This window comes from Syzygium oleosum, unplaced genomic scaffold, assembly GCF_021117445.2.
Source record: "Syzygium oleosum isolate NSW1041296 unplaced genomic scaffold, Sole_v2.1 Sole_v2.02, whole genome shotgun sequence".
NCBI lineage: Eukaryota > Viridiplantae > Streptophyta > Magnoliopsida > Myrtales > Myrtaceae > Syzygium > Syzygium oleosum.
Window position 1 is genome coordinate 5,689,142 of NW_026607486.1, and position 19,841 is coordinate 5,708,982.

Consider the following 19,841-nt stretch of genomic DNA (forward strand, 5'->3'; position numbering starts at 1 on the left):
ACCTGTACGGTGCTTTGAGGGGCTTCGATGGTCCTCCAGATGGGAGCCCCGGGCAAGAGATCTAGGATCCTATGGACATTGACCCACCTGACAGATCAGTGGAGAATCCCGAGACCAAACCGGATTCTGTGTACCCGACGGAACATGACCCCGACCGCCCTATTTTGACTCGCCGAACCACTATGTTGATTGTCATTGAAGGACATGCCTGGCATCGGTTCTTTTTGGGATGACCCACTTTTGGATGAAGTAGATTGACCCCCAGCCCAATATCTTTTTGGTAGGCTTGTAAGGAAATGTACCCTTAAAAGGCTTGTAAATATGTTTCCTTGGGGTTAATCTAGTAATTAAATAAAATAACATTTTGGCATGACTGTTATTGACTGTTATTACTATCCCTTATGTTTATTGTTATGACTGAGTGATTGTTGTCGCTTCCGCATACGTAATTAAAAGATAAAATGAAACATCAGCGACGAGTCATGGGATGTCGTATGCAAATGACTTAAGTGAATAGGGGTTGTTGCGTGCTCGAGGGTCGGGGCGTGATAGTCTTCCTCCTTCGGACGCGGATGCAATGCAAGACATCATGATGCTCTGCAACTCAATGAGGAACTATATGATCGGCCCCTTCAGTGATCTCGTATCAAGCCTGGGCTCGAACCCGAGTGTCCCTCCGGTGACTTGCATTGTCTTGGACGGTTCCATGACGTTTACGACGAGTCCTGCGGCTTCAAAATTTGGGATTCCACTCATGCACTTGTTCACTGTACACGGCTGTGCCCTCGTGGCGACGAAACAATTGCGAGCCCTCGGAGAAAACGGTCTTGCACCACTCACAGGTAATAAATAAGGATATTGTTGGAAATGATGGGATAAACATGTTTGAGATATAATTAATTAACAACATATATGTTAGCCCAAGGGTGCGCGTTCCTCCTCCATTGCTTAAGGCGTATGTCCGAATCACCATATTTTTCATTTTTTTAAGGCCATCCTTAAGAACATATACGTGTGTTTTTAGTAATTACACGATACCTATGGTACGGGAGAATTGCCACACTCGATAAGATTCCCGCGCTATTTGCATTTTACTCCGCACATGTACAAATAATCTTGACTTCGATTAAAATAGTCGATCATAGTTCATCATACGTAAGCCTTAAATTCCCTTATATAGGTTTTATCGTTATTGGCGTTGCATTTTCTGAAGAGTTCACTTACTTTATGCATTCATCATACTATCAGATTTCACTTGACGAGCAATTACACAGTATTCTATTCTCCTGAAAATTAATTTTTCACTCGGATCATCTACCATTACATGAATGACTTTGATCGCACATGAAGAGCACAAATGGATGGGTTAAATCTCCGTGGATAATTATAAAAAAAAAAAGTCTTAAATATGATATACGGATGTCAATTCAATTCTAAATATCTTAATTTGACCAATTAAATCTTAAACATTGTGACGATTTGCCATTGTAATACTTTCGACCAATATTGGCCAGAAATTACTGACGTGGATGCCGGTTGTTCAATGAGGCACGGCCATAGCTGATACAGACAATTTATGCAATTTTTTTAAACAAATTGATTTTTTTTCTTTTTTCTTTTTTGCCTTTTCTTTTCTTTCCTTTTTTCTTTTTTTCTTTTTTTCTTATTTCCCTCCAACAGTCCGCAGTGGATTGGCCAAATTAAAAGGTTTATGATTAAATTGGCATTCATACAATAGGTTTAGGACTTTTTTCGTAACTTTCCCTAAATATCCAAGACTTGCACTATGTGTGAACTGTGACCTATTCAAAAATGAGAAAAAGTCACCGTAATTAGATTTGTTGCCGTTTGATGATTTTGCATGGATATGAACGCATGCAGCTGAATCCCAATTGATGAATGGGTATGGGAACACCCCTCTCAACTGGATCCCGGGAATGAAAAACATGAGGCTACGCGACATGCCTCACTTCATCCAAATCACTGGCTCCAATGACACCTTGTTCAACTTCCTCGTGGACATCGGCAACAAGACAAGTGACGTCACGGTGACCATTGTCCACACCTTCGAGGCGCTTGAGCCGGATGTGCTACATGCCCTCTCCTCAATGATCCCTAGGGTTTATACGGTCGGACCACTCCACTTGATGCTCAATCGAATCGCTCAAGAAAAATCGTTTGCCTCGAAGCATATTGAGTGCAATCTCTTGGAAGAGCACAACGAGCGCCTCCAGTGGTTGGACTTGAAGAAGCCTAAGTCTGTGATCTATGTGAACCTTGGGAGTATAGCGTCCGTGACACACCAACAGTCAGTTGAATTTGCGATGGGACTGGCTGATAGTGATCAGTGTTTCTTGTGGGTCTTGAGGCCTGATGCAGTGAATGGAGACATGGCGACTCTTCCCCGAGAGTTTGTTGAGGAAACAAGAGAGAGAGGCTTTTTATCTGGGTGGTGCCCGCAAGAGAGAGTGCTGAACCACCCTTCAATCAGAGGTTTCTTGATGCACTGTGGCTGGAATTCGACCATTGAGAGCTTGTCAGCCGGAGTTCCGATGCTGTGTCGGCCATGCTTCGGAGACCAACAGACGAATTGCAAGTATATATGTGATGATTGGGGGGTTGGGTTGGAGATGGATGGTAATGTGAAGAGAGATGAAGTGGAAAGGCTTGCGAGGGAGTTGATGGAAGGAGAGGTGGGGAAGAAAATGAGCACCAAGGCCTGGAGTGGAAGAAGATGGCAAAAGAAGCAGTTGGTGAAAATGGGTCATCTTCCATGAATTTGGACAAGTTGCTGGACAAGGCTTTATCTAAATAGTGTGATTTGATATTTTTGTTTATGGGCTACGTTTCCTCCATTTCTGGTTAAAGGAGAAGACTTTCTTCAATAAAGTCCTTTAACTAATTGAGTTATGAGCATGTTTATCACTCACTTTAACTGAAATGAAAGAGTGTTGGTGAAAATAGCTCTTACTGGTATAAAACAATATCAGCATTACTCTGGTCCGTCTTACCTATGACAAACCAAATATGAACATCATGTTCGGCCCTGCCTTGGCGACGATGGATGTGACCATACTGCTCTTCCGGATTGGGTGTGTCCAAGTTGATTTGATGGTTGGGCTTGGCCTAGACTTCTTATGTCAGTTGGGTTCAACTTGACCATTAGGATACAAGTTTGCTGGCCCTCAACGATCTTGGCTCAATTTGCTCGTTGAGAGGTCTTCCATTCCATTCGTGACATATTGTTGTATATTATAATTCTATTCAAGATACTGGAAACTCTACAAGTATTCGAAGCCAATAAAAAAGCAAACCCGCGAGCTTGTATAACATAGCTGTAGTTGTTGTGATGTGTTGTGACTTATACATCGATCTTACGTACTTTAAAATTGCAGCATTTTAAAGTCGGGCGATGCAGTTTCCTAAAAATTTTGTAAGCTGTAACGGCACGGAGGTGTGCCAAATACTTTGTAAAAATAGCAACGCCCCTTCTTTTCTAGCCAAAATTACTGGCAAAAGTGACAATGGCCCTCTTCTTGTCACCTCCGTCCAGTCAAAGTTCAGCCTCTGAGTTTTTCAAAAAGTCAGTGGTGGGAAGTCGCTCGTGGAATGTGCGGGCAATAAGTTTTGACGAAGATTTCAATACGCACCTTCAAAGACGCACTCGGATTTCGATCGAAGAACAGCACCTCAGGCTCCTTCAGCGCAATTTCCATGCCATAGCAGAGATTTATATCAACTTTCTTTTCATCTTTTTCTTCTTTTTCCTTCAGTGAAATGTGTTGAGTTTTAAAGGCGTAACACTCAAAAGTGAAAGCCTCGATCGTCAATAACTCTCGTCGACAACTCTTGAAGGTGAATGCCTCGATCGTCGATAACTCTCGTCGACAACTCTCGAAGAAAAAACACACAAGGAGAGGAGAGGAATAAACTATTTTATTATGACTTGATTCACCTTACAAATACTTCAACTGGACTTGCCTTTATATAGGCATAATACATGACTCTTGATATGACTCATAAATGACTATACATGTATCTGATATTAACTAGATATCGAAACACGAAAGGTCAAGACCAAATACAAACATCACATTAACTAGTCATTGAAATACGAAAGGTCAAGACCAAATACAAACAATCACATTAACTAGTCATTGAAATACGAAAGGTCAAGACTAATCACGAAAGATCTAGAGAGATAAGGCGGTGATATCTTCAATAAAATGGATCTTCATTAACAATTATCCCTGATAAAAGCCAGTTATATGTATATCAAACTGATCGGGTGGGAGATAGTGATGAGGAGATGAGCCAACTTCGAGATTTTTCACTAAATTTTTTTTTTTTGAATTTTGGAGTTCATAACTTAGTCGAGCCACGAGTGCTAAAAAGAAAATGTTGTCATTGTTAAGGATATTAGCAATTCATAAATGTACAAGTGACGTCTATTTATGAAATGTGACAAAATTTCTTTCCACACGCAAAGATTAAAACTTGGAGAACATTAAGTACTGATTTTCGCATTGGCAACTTTAGAAATTGCGTAATTTTGTTTACAAAAATATTTTTAAAAACGAATTTACTTTATTAATTAAAAGGAGTTGCTAAATATCATTTGACAAGTTATGTACTCAACCGTTTTACTTTTATCTCCTTGACTGTGATGAATTAGCAATTCCAATAAGTTAGTAGACAAATATTACGGTATGAAATATATTAGCTCTATTAAGGGTAAAAATGAAAGTATGTGTCGGAATTTGGAGTAAATAAGCAAATTAATGTTTCTTTCCTCGCACGATGACCCAAATGAATGCATTATAGAAAGTTTTGCACCTCGTCATTCAATCCTTAATGCTAAGATAATGTATTTCATTAAATATGCATAATCATTGATTTTATTAGAGATATATTGAATAGATTCCGTATATTTCCATTACTTGGTCTTACTTTTTTTTTTGGTCATGATTTATTATATTTGATATTTCTCTACTTTCGATAGTCATTCTATAAATCCTATAAAAAGGTTAATGTACTCTTCATTTGATATTTTACAGAATATTACATTTTTCTCTCTTTCATCACAACTCTTAAGTTGGTATCAAAGCCTTCTGAGGCAATGCCAATCACATCGGCCACGTTTATCCACGATGGGCAATACAAAGTAGTCGCATCGACCATGTCACTTTTGTTTCTTTATCAAGTTTGCAGCTTCAATTGCTGTTCAAGACACTTTCGCTGCTCATTTCGGAAAAAAAATATATAAAAAAAAAACAAAACAAAACACCACCACTAGACTCAACGACCTCAGATGAGTCGGATCCTGAAATTTCATCACCTTCAGCCATGTTAACAAAGCTACGTCAACCTTAGGCTGTTGATCGTTGACTAGCGTTGACCCACCATTGACCAACCATTGATCGACATTGACCAGTTCGGCCGACCGGTCTGACCGATTTCGAGACATATTCTGATCGGTTTGACTTGTTTTTGGCCAATTCTTGGTGATTTCTGACCGGGTTGCCAAGGTATTTCATCGTATTGAATCCACTTTTTGCCTTATTTTTTCCATATATGCTCTTCAAGTGCCGGTTTCTTCATATTTCTTGTCCAATATGTTGTGTTGAAGCCAGTAAAGTACTTATAATGGATAAATTTTGTAAGTATTTTTGCTGATGTGGTCATTTGGCAACCGATTGCTATCAATTACGACCTAAGCAACCTACCAGGATGAATAATTGACCCCAAAACCGACGTTCACATGCACATCCATTTGTCGTTGCTGCTACCATAGAAGATTCTCCAAATGGTTGTTAAAAAAGCATTCTTGCGTGGGGATCTCGCTAAAAAAGTTTATATGGTGCCTCATTCTTCCAACAAAGTGTGTCGATTACGTCGAATATTATATGGCCTAAAACAATCTCCTTGTGCGTAGTATTCTAAGTTTAGCTTAACCATGGAACCTCTTAATTTCAAATCCAGTCCCTATGACTATGCTCTTTCTGTTCAGGGCAAATTTTGTGGGTATCTTATATTGCTCTTATACGTGGACAACATGGTTATTCTTAGTGATGATCATATTGGCATTTCAAAACTGAAGCAATATCTTAGTAAACGGTTTGAAATGAAAGATCTTGGGTGACTCACCTACTTTTTAGGCTTGGAGTTTAATTCAGATTCCTCTGGTTATTATCTTTCACAAGAAAATATGCCACTAATCTTCTTTCTCGAGCCAGCCTCACCGATAACAAGGTTGCTACAACTCTTATTGAGATCAATGCCAAATTTGATGCTAACCTAAAGGTTTTTACTATTTTCGCTCTTTTCCCTTGGTAGAAAAATCATTTCTCAATTTAGGATCTACATTTTAGTTCTTTCATAGAGCACAATCTAAGTAATAAGGTCGTATTGCTTATAACAAGTACTTTCCATTTTAATATGTGCTTAGGAAAATAACTTGTAAACCAAGATAAAAGTAGCAGCGCACGAATCTTTTCTTAATGTGTGCTTTGAATTATATGTGTTTTTTTTTTTTTCATATTCCCAATTTTTGTGTAATTTAATATTTGCTATGTCTTTTTTTGACCCAAAAAAATTTAATTTTTGCTATGTCACCATGAAGTTTACAATGTACTGAATAGTTTGTGGGTCATTTTTTTCTACTTATGAAATAAATTCTAAAACAAATGTACGTATTGATGTGTAAACTTTGATAGATCTCGTGCATCTGCACGGGTAAGATTGTAGTCTATATATATTAAAACAAGCCTCTAAGCTATCGTAACTTGGTGGCCGGAAATTTTTTCTTGCATTTTATTTTTTTTATGTGTTTTGCTTATTTTAGAGCCGTGGGTTAGGTATCATTTAATATTACTTTATTTGAAATTCAATTAAAGGGAAACGCATGTGTACAATATATGTTCTTTGGTGGATGGGCTTTTATTTCATATATTTCTTTCTGTTTAATATGTTATTTTGGTAAATAAGTTTAGTTACAAATACATCCTCAATCAAACATGTACAAAACGATCTATTCATCTATCTATATTCATAGAAATGTATCTCGAGACGATAAGATTGTCTTAGGTGAAAAAATACAAGAGATGAGGACTTGGTATGTTAGGATGCACATGTGATTTATGTTAGAATAGTCCAACATCGAATAATTGATGTGATGTGGTGTTGGCTCACAACATGGTGGTTCGAGACTATCCCTTCTTTTTTCACAAGAGCGTAAGACCAATCAAGAAATTAGCAATTTTTTTTAATATGAAATTTCAGGATGGAAGACCTTGAAACTCTTCACATCGCGAGCATATCATGCTGGAGTAACGTTTCACATTAATTTTATCGTCTAAATTTCTAACTATGATGAAATTGAAAATTACTTATACATTTTTAATACACTATTATCGTCTCAAGATACATTATGGTTAAGATAACAAGCAATATTGACACCTACATATATGGTTACGAATTACGATTATAAAAAAAAAAAACCACCGCTGCTCGGTCTTCAACACCTTCATATATGCCATATGGCTTTTTTTTCTGGTCAAACACAGGCCATATGGTTAAGAAAATAGAAAATTGTTAAACTTTCAACTATGTCAACAAATCGCAACAGAGACAACTATCTTATTCGATTTCAGATTATCGATTAAAGCAAATTACACATGATTTGTCTATGGAGCAAAACAGTTTAGTATAGGGGCGACAGATCAAATGCCTGCAAAAATACGTCATAAAGATTTGCGAGAAGAACAAGGATATGCTCTTTCCGCACACAATGACATAACATGAAAACATAGTAAATAGAATAGGATATTGAAACCTCTATATGAATCTCGAATAGATTATCACATCAAGTTGTGATAGAGCCACATACGCGTTAACTATACAGGAACCGAAGAACGTGCTCGGATACGCTCTCCTGGTATATTCCGAGTTTTGTACTCTTTGACCGGGTGTACAGTGTTTCGTTCCTAGATTAGATATGACGTACGATTCTAACTGTCCGTACCCACCTCCCGATCCTCCCAACCTAAATTATAATGGAAAATTAAAATCGGAGAAGAAGAATATTAATAGCGGCTGGGCGTCAATCTCCTTACGGGAGTTGACCCGGTCTTCGTCAGATCATCCCACGGCCACGATTCGTCGGACCGTGTCGCATCGACGATCGGATTTAATTTCTAAAATTGCTCCTCGTGTTGCCCGAGGGGACCGTCGTTTTCGAGGCAGGGGAGAGAGACAAAATCTACCCGCCGGTCTTCCCAGCGATCGTTAGGTGACGACCAGCAGCAGCAAAAGTGGAATTAATATGATTGAAATGATACTAATAATAATAAATGGCCACTTTCGAATTCTTTTTGTTGTTGTAAAAGAATAATAGAATTTCGAGGGTATTTCGGGGAGAACGAGGTATCTTCTTCTTCTTCTTCTTCTTCCTCTAGGACTTAGGAGGACATGGATTCATGGGTCGGGCGTTCCTGTTGCCCACCCAGGCTCCAGGAACAACCGGTGACGCGGGCGCACGCCTCTGTCTGCTGGCGTGGCAGCGAGAGGTGATGATGCATGATTGGGACCCCTGGCCGGCGAAAAGTCAAGCCTCGTTCGAGGACGCCCCCGGGTACGATACCGTGTGAAGCGGAAGCGACCTCGACTTGGCCGAGCGCGGGGCAAGAACTTTCAAAGTCAGTCTCTCTCTCTCTCTCTCTCTCTCTCTCTGTGTCACCAAAGCTGGAATTTGGCAAACCCGGAGAGGAAAATGGAATATAGAATTCGACTTCAACGCGGATTATAAACTAGGCTATCTTTATAGAATGTCTCTTGAAACCATCCTTAACAACAACAACAACGAAGCTGACCAGATTCGCATATCTGGCGGAATCCTGGGCTCTTGCGGCCTCCCAAAGGCGTCCGCCAATCATCGTCCTCCTCCTCGTCTCTTCTTCGCTTCCATCACCATCAGCGAAACCAAAAAAGAACAAAAAAAAACAGAAAAGGAGGGAGGAACCCGTCGAGGTCAACGAAACTGCCCTGCACCCCTCCCATTCACTGGCTTCCACTCATCTCACACTTATATCACGACCCATCATCCTCTCGACTCTCTCTGCCCCTCTCTCCTCTCTCTCTCTCTCTCTGTAGCTAAAGCTTGAACCCTTTCGATACGACAATGGCGTTGAAAGTCCTCTCCGCGCTCGACGCCGCGAGGACCCAGTACTACCACTTCAAGGCCATCATCATCGCCGGCATGGGCCTCTTCACCGACGCCTACGACCTCTTCTGCATCCCGCCCATCATGGGCCTCATCGACCGCATCTACTACCCCAAGGACGACCCCGACGAAATCCAGACCCCGGCCGCGGTGACCTCCACCATGGTGGCCATCGCCCTTCTCGGCACCGTGATCGGCCAGCTTGTGTTCGGCCGCCTCGGAGACCGGATCGGCCGGCGTCGCGTGTACGGCCTCGCCCTGGTCCTCATGGTGGTGGGGTCCGTCGGGTGCGGGTTCTCCATATGCACCACGCGCAATTGCGTGCTGGGAAGCCTCGGGTTCTTCCGCTTTGTGCTCGGAGTGGGGATCGGCGGGGACTACCCTCTCTCGGCCACCATCATGTCCGAGTTCGCGAACAAGCGGACGCGCGGCGCGTTCATCGCGGCGGTGTTCTCGATGCAGGGGCTTGGCATCCTAGCGAGCTCGCTGGTGACGATGGTGGTGTGCAAGGCGTTCGAACGGGCATCGGGCCACCTGTCGCCCGATGACCCGACGCCTCGAGAGGCCGACATCGCGTGGCGAGTGATACTGATGCTCGGCGCTGTCCCGGCAGCGCTGACGTTTTACTGGCGGATAATGATGCCCGAAACTGCCAGGTAACTTACGTCGTCTTGCTTCGTTAGACGTCTGTTTATTCATTTATTATCTCACGGGCCATTATTTTCCATAGTTTTTTGTTGAATATGCTTAAAGTCTTAGCTAAATGGGGACTCAAATTACTTCGAGGTTTCTCAGTTACCACAATTTAATTACTCTACGGCACTGATGGGATATATAGTTCTGTGCTTATAGATATTAACTTCTAAATGATTGTTTAAGGTCATTCCTGAGCTCATTTTTGCGCAATAATATGTAAATGCATTCATTTATTCTGGCCACTACATTTCTATAACACTTCCGTGCACATGATTACCGTAAGCATACAGGAAATACTTAAACTCGTAATCAAGGTTGAGCTTGGCATTGAATTGCGACAACCAAGCCGAAATAGCCAGTTTGGTTTGGTTTTAAGAACTCTAAGCTCACTTGAGAAACCGACGATTGGTGTCATCTTAAACCGAATTGACAAACGAAACCAATTAGCTTCTCTCTTTTTCATAAGCTTTGATATGGCAAATTGATTTTGAAGGTCGATCGGTGGCCGGTTCTGTTCTGTTACGTAGAAATCCTTATTCGGTTCAATTTGTTTTCAACTTTTACCCAGTCAAACTATGTCTAGTCTCACTCATGATGACTATATCGGTCTCCCTTTTGCATAAACTAATGTACCTGAAGAGAGCATCATATGCAATTGAAGGCTGATATAATAGGTCTTGATAAAGCTTTTGCTTAAGGTAATCATCGTCTCCTGGTGCATTAACAAAATAAAACTTCTTAAATTTACAAAATATAGTACCTTGTGCACGACTAGCTGTATATGGTGTGATCCATGGCCATGGGCATGAGTCAATCTTAGGTAGGGCCAAGATCATCGAGAGTCTCGTGGTTTTAAAAAAATTGTCTAGATCGATGTTTACGTTCTTGGCAGGGCTTGAGTTGAATCGGGAGTCCGCCGACTTTGGTACTTTTAGTAAGAAAAACAAGGGATGAACACGAAAAGATTAATTTAATCGGATCATTTGACTAATCCCCGGTCTGTTTTTTTTTACTTATAAGGAGCTTCGCGGCTTTGCATGAAACGGAAAAGCGTGATTCACGTTCGGTCATTAGACTCGTTACAATGTTTGGTCGCACTTTGAACTTCTTACTTTCATAGGAAATCTTAATCAACACGTTGTTGTCTTGATCAAGAAACGCTTTCTCTGGTCGTGGATTTCACAATATAGGCGCATATATAAGTCACTTTCCTATTATTTGTGGTCCTAGAGGATTCTTGTCTTTTTATTATATATCAAGAGCTTAATTGATATTTGTCTAGCCAGTTCTTAAATCTTCGACCGTGCTATTTTTGGCCTTTCTCACTTTCGTGGGGCTAAAATAGAGTCGAGTCTTTACAATTCTTGTTCCTCGTAATTCTTAGCATATAATTCAAGTTAGAGTAAATCGACCCCGAAATGTATTTTTCCTAGTGAAAAACCCAAAAGATAAATACTAGGGTTAATACCACCAAAAACTCAAACTGGTACACGTGTGACAATTTTACCCCGAACTTTTTTTTTGACTACCAAAAACCCCAAACTGGTACACATGTGACAATTTTACCCCGAACTTACCCCAAAAAACCCCAAACTGGTACACTTGTGACAATTTTACCCTGAACATACCACAAAAAACCCCAAACTGGTACACATGTGACAATTTTACCATGAACTAAAATTTTAATATTATATTTTTTATTTTTTCGAATTTTTATTAATTTTTTTTGTTTTTTCTTTTCTTTTTTTTTCTTCATCTTCAACCTCTGGCCGGTCGTCGGAAGCCGGCGAGATCGGCCCTGCCGACTGCTGGCGAGGGCCGCCCTCGCCGGCGTCGGGCGAGGGCGACCCTCGCGTGAGTCGGGCGAGGGGCGCCCTCGGCCCTGGATCGCGGCGAGGGCGACACCTCGCTTTGTGTCGGGCGAGGCTACCCTCAGCCGGCGTCGGGCGAGGGCGGCCTCCCTACGCCGGCGTCGGGCGAGAGGCTGTCCTCGCCCGCCCGGGCGAGGGCGGGTTGCACGGACGCCTAGCTGGGCAAGGCGACCCTCGCCTAGGCAAGCGAGGGCAGCCCTGCGCTTGTGGAGATCCGGGCGAGCGGCCCTCACCCCGGCGGGTCGAGCCTCGCCCGGCCAGCCCGGGGCCGACCTCGCCTCGGCTTCCGCCTACGGCCGGTCGCCGGTCCGACGATCGGCCAGAGGTTGAAGATGAAAAAAAAGAAAAGAAAAGAAAAAATAAAAAATTTCGAAAAAATAAAAAATAATATTAAAAAATTATTAGTTCGGGGTAAAATTGTCACAGGTGTACCAGTTTGAGGTTTTTCGTGATCAAAAAAATAGTTTAGGAAAAATTTGTCACGGGTTTACCAGTTTGGAGTAAAATTGTCACAGGAGTACTAGTTTGGGGTTTTTGGTGGTAAAAAAAAAAGTTTAGGGTAAAATTGTTACAGGTGTACCAGTTTGGGGTTTTTGTGGTAAAAAAAAAGTTCGGGGTAAAATTGTCACATGTACCAGTTTAGGATTTTTGGTGGTATTAACCCTAAATATTAATAAGCGAAGCAGGCGAGGGGCTTGCGAGTCAATCTTTGCTTTCGGTCTCCCATCCCATGACAAGTTTGACAACCTTTCACAAACAATTCCACGAAGTTACTTGGCACTTTAACAAGTCGCGTACTATGTTATGGTTACTTTCAAAATTGGCAGCGAATCCTAGTCAAAGCGAAGCTGTGGTAAAGAGACAGTCTTGTCGTATCTATTGTCTATAGAATGAACTGGTACCAGTAGGCAGTAATTGACTCTTTGTCTGCAGAGTGGCCAAAAAAGAAAGCACAGATAACGAATTCTCGGCTGATAAGAGCTTGTGTGGAGATTATATCCACTTTCTGTATTTGACGTAGAAGAGTCTCGTCGATTGGTTTTTTTTAAATCAAAACCGTAGATGACATATAAGGCATGCTCTAATATATATGTTCAAATGTTTCATCGTATTCTTTTCTCTCAGATACACGGCTCTCGTAGAACAAAATGTGCTCCAAGCAGCCAAGGACATGGAGAAAGTGATGGACGTGTCGCTCAGCCAAATCACGGAGGATCAACCCCTCCCCTCGACCCCGCCGCCCTCCTACCCGCTCTTCTCGAGGAAGTTCCTCCGCCGCCACGGCCGCGACCTCTTCTCGTGTGCATGCGCATGGTTCCTCGTGGACGTCGTCTTCTACAGCAGCAATCTCTTTCAATCCCAGATCTACAACCAGTTCCTCAAGAATCAGAAGCGCAACGCCTATGATGCCGCATTCAACGTCGCAAAGCTCCAGGCCATCGTCGCCGCCTGCTCAACGATCCCGGGCTATTGGGCTACTGTGTACTTCATCGACCGGATTGGGCGGGTGAAGCTCCAAATGATGGGGTTCCTTTGCATGGCCCTAGTCTACGTCGCCATTGGCATCCCCTACTATGATTATTGGAGCAAGCACACCAACATGGGCTTCATGATCTTGTATGGGCTCACCTTCTTCTTTGCCAATTTCGGGCCCAACACGACCACGTTCATCGTGCCGGCTGAGCTCTTCCCCGCGAGGTTCCGATCCACGTGCCACGGAATATCGGGGGCTGCCGGGAAGGTCGGGGCGATTATCGGGTCGATTGGGTTTCTGTGGGCGTCGCACAATAAAAAGGTGGATGGGTATCCGAAGGCGATCGGGATGACGGCATCGCTGATAATTTTGGGTGGGGTTTGTATAGTGGGGACGGTGGTGACCTACTTGTTCACTAGAGAAACCGCAGGGAGATCATTGGAAGAGAATGAGAAGGACGAGGATGGTACGGAGATGGGTATATTGAGATGTTTCGGAGATAATGGTCTTAGGTCGCGTTTGAATTCTAGTGATGGACTTGATGCTGCATGAAAGTCAATCTCTCTCTCTCTCTCTCTCTCTCTCTCTCTCTCTCTCTAAGAAGCATGGGATCAAATCCAACACGCACGCACGCACGGCATCATATATCGTTCAAAATCTATACTCTTGTGTCTTGTATCGTCTCTTATGTACATATTAATTAGGTCAGAAAAAGTTCCAGTGTCATGTGTTTATTTGGTGTGCTAACAGTCGAAATGTAAATTTTGTACCCTCTCTTTCTCGTTATTTTCAGTTGTATTCAAAGACAGATCGACCTTATTGTAGTTGTAGAGTGAGCACTCACACGGTAAAAGGAAGATTTCGTCAATGAGCTAAATACTCTCCATTAGTTTCTTCTTCGGTCTCGTGTATGGATGTGCTATTTTTGTGTATAAGATGCATGACGAGCAGCAATCGAGCAGCAATGGCATGTCCATTTATTAATTTTGCTCTACCTCCATAGACTTACCCAAGAAACAATCAAATCATTATCAGATATGATCATTCCAATACTGACCACATGACCGGTCTGACTACAAGAAAACAAGCACCACCCGAATAGAAAATGCAATTTCAGAACATTAAAGACATTGTTCGAGGAAATTCAACTACAATGCATCATCACTTGGCTTTGGTAGGATAAGACGCCATCTTGTTGATTCCACACAGCCCTTCAGGCTTGCCAGTGTTCCTCTTCATCCGGATGTAACCCTTCTCTCCCCATTTCTGTCCCCATGAGTTCTTCACAATGATGTAGTCCAGGGCCTTTGATGATCCATATCCAACTGCCGCCACTCCGTGATCTAGCTCACTCCCACAATGCCCATCAAAAACACCCTGCAACACCAAAAACAAAAAATGGAGAAACAGCAATGTCCGTCAGAATTTGAGAACGCTTTGGTTAGACTTATTTTAGTAGACCGAAGTGATCGCGGCTCAATAGACAGTGAGTCGGGCTCCACTTAAATGAATACGTTAGTCCACATGCTTTTTAGAACATAATTGGTTCAATCTGTCACGTGAATGATAGAATGAGTTTGTACAATAATCTTTCCTGAGGACTGTAGATAAAACAAAGGAATTGAGCCTGCTGTCTCTTTAAGTCTTTATGTGATTGATAGACTTACCCCACTGTAAAACTGGAAGTCTCTGCCCGAGGCTTCGATGGCAACGCTGAGTGGCTGGTTGGCGAGTGCCTTCAAGAGGCTCTGCTCATTGTTCACCGGCACATCCTTGTAGCCAGTGATAGTTACCACCTCTGATTGGTCCTAAAAAGGATGGCCGAGAAAGGGAAAAAAGAAAAAAGAACGAAAAAGGAACATCATCAGTCAGACTATATGTTAATTTTAAGCACTAAAACGCATCTAGAATCCAAATCCTTTTTGCATATTCAGTATGAGGCAACGCATTCTCATATTTATACATATAGTTGGTTTTGCTCGAAGTATAAGATGTAGCTATGCTCTCTTTACCTTGGTCAGAGCGCAGGTCGCTTCTTCCATGATGTAAGGATAGTCTTCTTCCTTGTGAAGCCCGCCATTTGAGATAATATAAGAGAATGCATAGTCCATGAGACCCCCGTTGCACCCATTGTTGTAAGTTGTGTCGCAGTCGACGAGCTCTTGCTCAGAGAGCGAAGTCAAGTTCCCCGTGACTATCTGATTTATGCCCTCGACCGCAGCTACAGTCGAAAACGCCCAGCAACTCCCTACATTTGTCGACACACAATCAAGAACTCCACTCGCACTCCTTTTTATTGTTTAATTACGTAAGTGCGAACAATATATAGTTTTCAAGGGGCGAAGTTAAATAGTGTACATCTGATACCACCACATTTGATTCGGTAAAATCAGTTTTAGACAATAATGTTGATCAAGAGGGATCGATCGTTGCTTACCACAAGAACCCTGGTTCTTGATAGGAGTGACAGCACCCTTCTTCCTCCAATCTACAGACTTGGGTAAGTCGACGACATCTTTGTCGCTAGACTCCTCATCATCGCCAGAGAAGTCTCTTCTCCGCTCAGCCTTCAATCCCAAGTACATCTTCATGAACTCGTCGTGGGTCAAGTCCGCGAACTCGTTCAGCCCGAGCCAGTAGTTGGTTACCTTCTTGTTGGTCTCGTCGATGTGCTTCAGGTTCTCCTTGAACACCTCGAACCGCTGCAGCTTCTCCTCCAAGCTCTGGTACCGCTTCCCGTGCTTCGCCATCCACGACTCAAAGAGCTCGATCAGCTTGTCAATGGATTTCAAGTCTTCTTGCGCATACCCCACGATCGAAAATTCTCGATCCATAGCTGAGCAAGCGAAAGCGAACGCCGAGAACACGGAGAGGAGTAGCATTGATCTAGAAAGAGAGAGAGTAGCCATTCTCGCTAGGATTTTTTTAGGTTATTAGAGTAGATAGCTGGAAAGATGAATGGGCTTTGAAAGAAGATGAGCTCTATATATAGATTGTGTTTCTGAGGTTGCTTTCAATTAAAGTTGTTGTGGTGTTGATGTTTGCTTGAAAACGGACGCTTTAAGATTGGTTCTGTTTAGCTGCCTTTGAGTCTACTCATGATCATAGTACACTCTCTCATCCATGTGCCTTGCACACTAATGGAGCGACGAATTAGATGACGGGTTAAAATTATGAATTGCACTACACCTCGTGATTTGATCTGACAGGAGAAGAACAAGACTACATAAAATTTGAGAGCAGATATAAGCATGGAATTCGCAGCTTTTATCAACAGAGATCTGAAAATTAGAGATTTTGGGTCTGTGGTAAGTAAAATTAAAGTCTTGTTTGTCACGTCTGTGATCCATTCCCAAGTGCTTTGCTGAAAGAGCTCAGCAATGCTATTGGGAACGCCCAGCTTATTGCAACAATCCTTAGCATGGGAGCAATGTCTCAAAACATGATCCACTCTCTCCATGGTTCTTGCCCACATCTTGGACAACTTTTCACATTAATCGATCGCCTAATCCCCGTCCTTATTTCTCTCGATCATTACATCATCCTTAGAAAATAAACAAACGGTTAAGAATCGAGGTATTAACTGGCACAGGCAAATTGAGCCCTCGAATTCTCTTTCAGGATATTGTGCCGTGATCTTAGAAAATCAACCCCTTTTAATTCGATCTTTGTATCATATTTCCAGAGGATCGACCTAACACGATCTATATATCTTAATCCCATATTCGTTTGGGAGAAGTTGATCGTGGAAGGTACTGGTGTTGGATCAAAGAGAAAGCTACTAATTGCGTGAAAGGAAAACATGGGAATTTGTTTCAGAATTAGCTAGCAGTGTATTGGACTATGCTATATGGAGAGGTGATGTGGAAGCAAGAAAATGTGCCTTTCTGATGAAAATGAGTTGGTGGGCCTCCGATGAAATAAAAGATTGCTTGAACTGGGTCGGTCGATAGCAACTTATGCCCTAAGGGCCCAGAACCTTACACGTCAAGATAAGGATGTTCAAGAAGAGTCTTCTCACCATTGAATCATAACTCCCAAGAGATCACATCTCCTTTGAGTCAAATGGCGAATAGAAGTATCTTTTGGTTACCGACCACGCTTCAATCATCAACTTCGTTAGTGAAAAACATTCAGAGGGTACGATTTATTGCTGATTATGTTGTGATTTTTACCTTCAATCGAAAAAAAAAATGTTACGATTTTTGCCTTATGTGAATTGAAAGAAAGCAGCTAAATGGATGGATCGAGATGTGATCGTGTAAGCAATCTATGAGAACGGGATAACGAAACGAGCGAGATTCAGCACACGTGCAAATTCTTCTATTCAGCTCGAAATAAGGAGTAGTTTTGAACAAGCCATCTATATTAATTTGAGCGAATATGATATGCATCCAAATATCCTCGGCATCTGAAGCAAGGCGCTCTCTCCGCTCACTCCAAAATCATAGAAAATAAAAATTTAGTCTAGGGTGCTATCATAAAAATATAGAATGTGGGGAGCCCAACATTGTAGCCTCACTAATGTAATGGCAGACCATCACCCCCTTTACACGAGTGCGGTCGATACTTCTCACGCCAAGTGCATCCCTCTCTTGAGATTCGGATCCATGCACATGTTGAAGACATGAAAATAAAAATAAAAAAATTATTAAAAAAATCTTAAACTTATTATATAATGATCAATTCAATCCTAAACCTTTCAACTGACATGAATGCCAACCGTCCTACATGGCACGACCGATACTGAAGTGAACAATTTTTGCAATTTTTTTTCAATTTTTATTATTTTATCTTTTTATATTTTTTCTTTTCTTTTTTTTATTGTAAACTGCCAGTGGGGGACCGCCCGCCACCACAAGCTGTTAACATTAAAAAGAAAAGAAAAGAAAAACTTAAAATAAAATAAAATAAAAAATTCAAGAAAAATTTAAAAAATTGTCCACATTTGTGCTAACCGTGCCACGTAAGCTAGCGGGCATCCACGTTAGCAATTTTCCGGCCAAAATTGGTTAGAAGGACAACATTGGCAAATCGTCAAAAGGTTTGAGATTAAATTGGCAAAATTGAAAGGGTGATGAGTGAATTAGACGCCATAAAATAGGTTTAGAACTAAATTGGCCAAATTAAAAGAACACATTTTTTTGACTAAACCAACCCTCAAAAGGTTTCATGCATTTTTTGGATAATTTCCCAAAAAAAAAAATCACATGGGAACTTTTATGATCCATTCAAACTTGAAGGATGCATGTATCACGAGCCGACAGTTCCTTGGCCGCGAAATAGCCCATGTGACGCTTGACGAGTCGTTCACACCAGGCCAACCCTCATTCTATTGTTGTTCCAAAGAACAATACGACGAATAGCTTCCTCGTATCGGATTATACCACGCCCAGCTAAGCTCGAGCGTCTAGTCCATCAAGTGATGCATGTTGAATACTTTAGGCACTAATACTGGTTTCGGCCTACCATGGCCTAATCAGGAGAGTGGCATCAACTCTCAACCTGTTTGTGCACAAGAGCCAACCCCGTCTTCAGAGCTCCTAAGGTAATATTCATTTCATCATCCTAGAACTCCTAACACCAACTATCCTGACATCACTCCCACGACCCAGTTGTATTCATCCCTTTTGCATCACTCACTCTTCACCCGATAACCCCAAGCTCAACTCACAAGGGTACGAGAGTACGAGAAAATTATGGTCTGTGACATTCTCCCCCACTCAATTCCTCAACACTCTCGTTGCGGGCTGTTTTATCTCTTTCATGCGTCAATTCTCACCATCAACACCGCTTTTTGGGGACTTATATGAGTGGTGGACACTCGCCCAATAGAACAACTTCTCTCCACTAGTAGCTTTTCTCAATCAGAGCCAATCGGCACATTCGATTATTTGTGCTTTCCCTGACAAGTGTGGCATTTTTCGCCAACTGCACCATTTTGGCAATAGCACCATTCTTCACCTACTTCCGATTTCTCATAATCTCAACAGATCAATGGAGGTTTCTCTCCTTGTTAATAACGTGGTAGCAGACTCATCTTGAGATTCGCCAAATCAATCCAGGACCATTTTCCCTATTCAGTGAGGAATCGGTTCTTTACAATGCCCCCATTATCATCCTAAAAGCTGGTCAAGAGCCGCACTGTATTCGAGCATCTTTTGGCCCTGGCGATTCACTCTCTACCCTTGTAGGACCAAGTAAACTATAGGTTTTCTATGACTCTCTCACTTACTAGAGGGATCCTACTCTGATATCATTTGTCACGGACCGGCAGTTCCCTGACCGCGGAATAGCCCGTGCGTCGCCTGGCGAGTCATTCACACCAAGTCAGCCCTCGTTCTATAGTTGTTCCAAAGAATAATACGGCGAATAGCTTCCTCGTATCGAATCGTACCACGCCTAACTAAGTTTGGGCGTCTAGTCTATCGAGCGATATACACTAAATACTTTAAGCATCACAATTGGTTTCGGCATGTCATGACCTCATCAGGAGAGTGGCATCAGCTCCATATCAGTTTGTGCACGGGAGGCCAATCTCGCCTCAGAGCTCCTAAGGGTAAATATTTATTTCATCCTA

General features: G+C 42.1%; 3 protein-coding genes across 3 annotated transcripts; 2 read left to right on the forward strand and 1 right to left on the reverse strand.

Annotated features, from left to right (window-relative positions):
- The first annotated feature begins 547 nt into the window (after positions 1-547).
- LOC115664231 (UDP-glycosyltransferase 85A5-like) lies at positions 548-2,904 on the forward strand. The gene is made up of 2 exons (XM_030586180.2): positions 548-842; positions 1,882-2,904. Exons 1-2 carry the CDS (start codon positions 578-580, stop codon positions 2,775-2,777), a joined length of 1,161 nt encoding a protein of 386 aa, XP_030442040.2. The 5' UTR covers positions 548-577; the 3' UTR covers positions 2,778-2,904.
- A 5,947-nt stretch (positions 2,905-8,851) lies between these two features.
- On the forward strand, positions 8,852-14,160 carry LOC115666374 (probable inorganic phosphate transporter 1-9). Its single transcript, XM_030588113.2, has 2 exons — positions 8,852-9,876; positions 12,913-14,160. Exons 1-2 carry the CDS (start codon positions 9,179-9,181, stop codon positions 13,811-13,813), a joined length of 1,599 nt encoding a protein of 532 aa, XP_030443973.2. The 5' UTR covers positions 8,852-9,178; the 3' UTR covers positions 13,814-14,160.
- A 55-nt stretch (positions 14,161-14,215) lies between these two features.
- LOC115666379 (cysteine protease XCP2) lies at positions 14,216-16,211 on the reverse strand. The gene is made up of 4 exons (XM_030588116.2): positions 15,699-16,211; positions 15,274-15,509; positions 14,929-15,069; positions 14,216-14,638 (listed from the first exon to the last, which is right to left on the reverse strand). Exons 1-4 carry the CDS (start codon positions 16,168-16,170, stop codon positions 14,423-14,425), a joined length of 1,065 nt encoding a protein of 354 aa, XP_030443976.2. The 5' UTR covers positions 16,171-16,211; the 3' UTR covers positions 14,216-14,422.
- Positions 16,212-19,841: the final 3,630 nt, after the last annotated feature.

Excerpts from the sequence above, each read along its gene's own strand:
- LOC115666379 (XM_030588116.2), bottom strand. The coding sequence starts at position 16,170 with ATGGCTACTCTCTCTCTTTCTAGATCAATGCTACTCCTCTCCGTGTTC. Across the intron at positions 15,510-15,698 it reads CAAGAACCAGGGTTCTTGTG|GGAGTTGCTGGGCGTTTTCG; the intron begins GTAAGCAACGAT and ends CGACAAATGTAG. Across the intron at positions 14,639-14,928 it reads ACTTCCAGTTTTACAGTGGG|GGTGTTTTTGATGGGCATTG; the intron begins GTAAGTCTATCA and ends TTGGTGTTGCAG.
- LOC115664231 (XM_030586180.2), top strand. The coding sequence starts at position 578 with ATGCAAGACATCATGATGCTCTGCAACTCAATGAGGAACTATATGATC. Across the intron at positions 843-1,881 it reads CGGTCTTGCACCACTCACAG|CTGAATCCCAATTGATGAAT; the intron begins GTAATAAATAAG and ends GAACGCATGCAG.
- LOC115666374 (XM_030588113.2), top strand. The coding sequence starts at position 9,179 with ATGGCGTTGAAAGTCCTCTCCGCGCTCGACGCCGCGAGGACCCAGTAC. Across the intron at positions 9,877-12,912 it reads ATGATGCCCGAAACTGCCAG|ATACACGGCTCTCGTAGAAC; the intron begins GTAACTTACGTC and ends CTTTTCTCTCAG.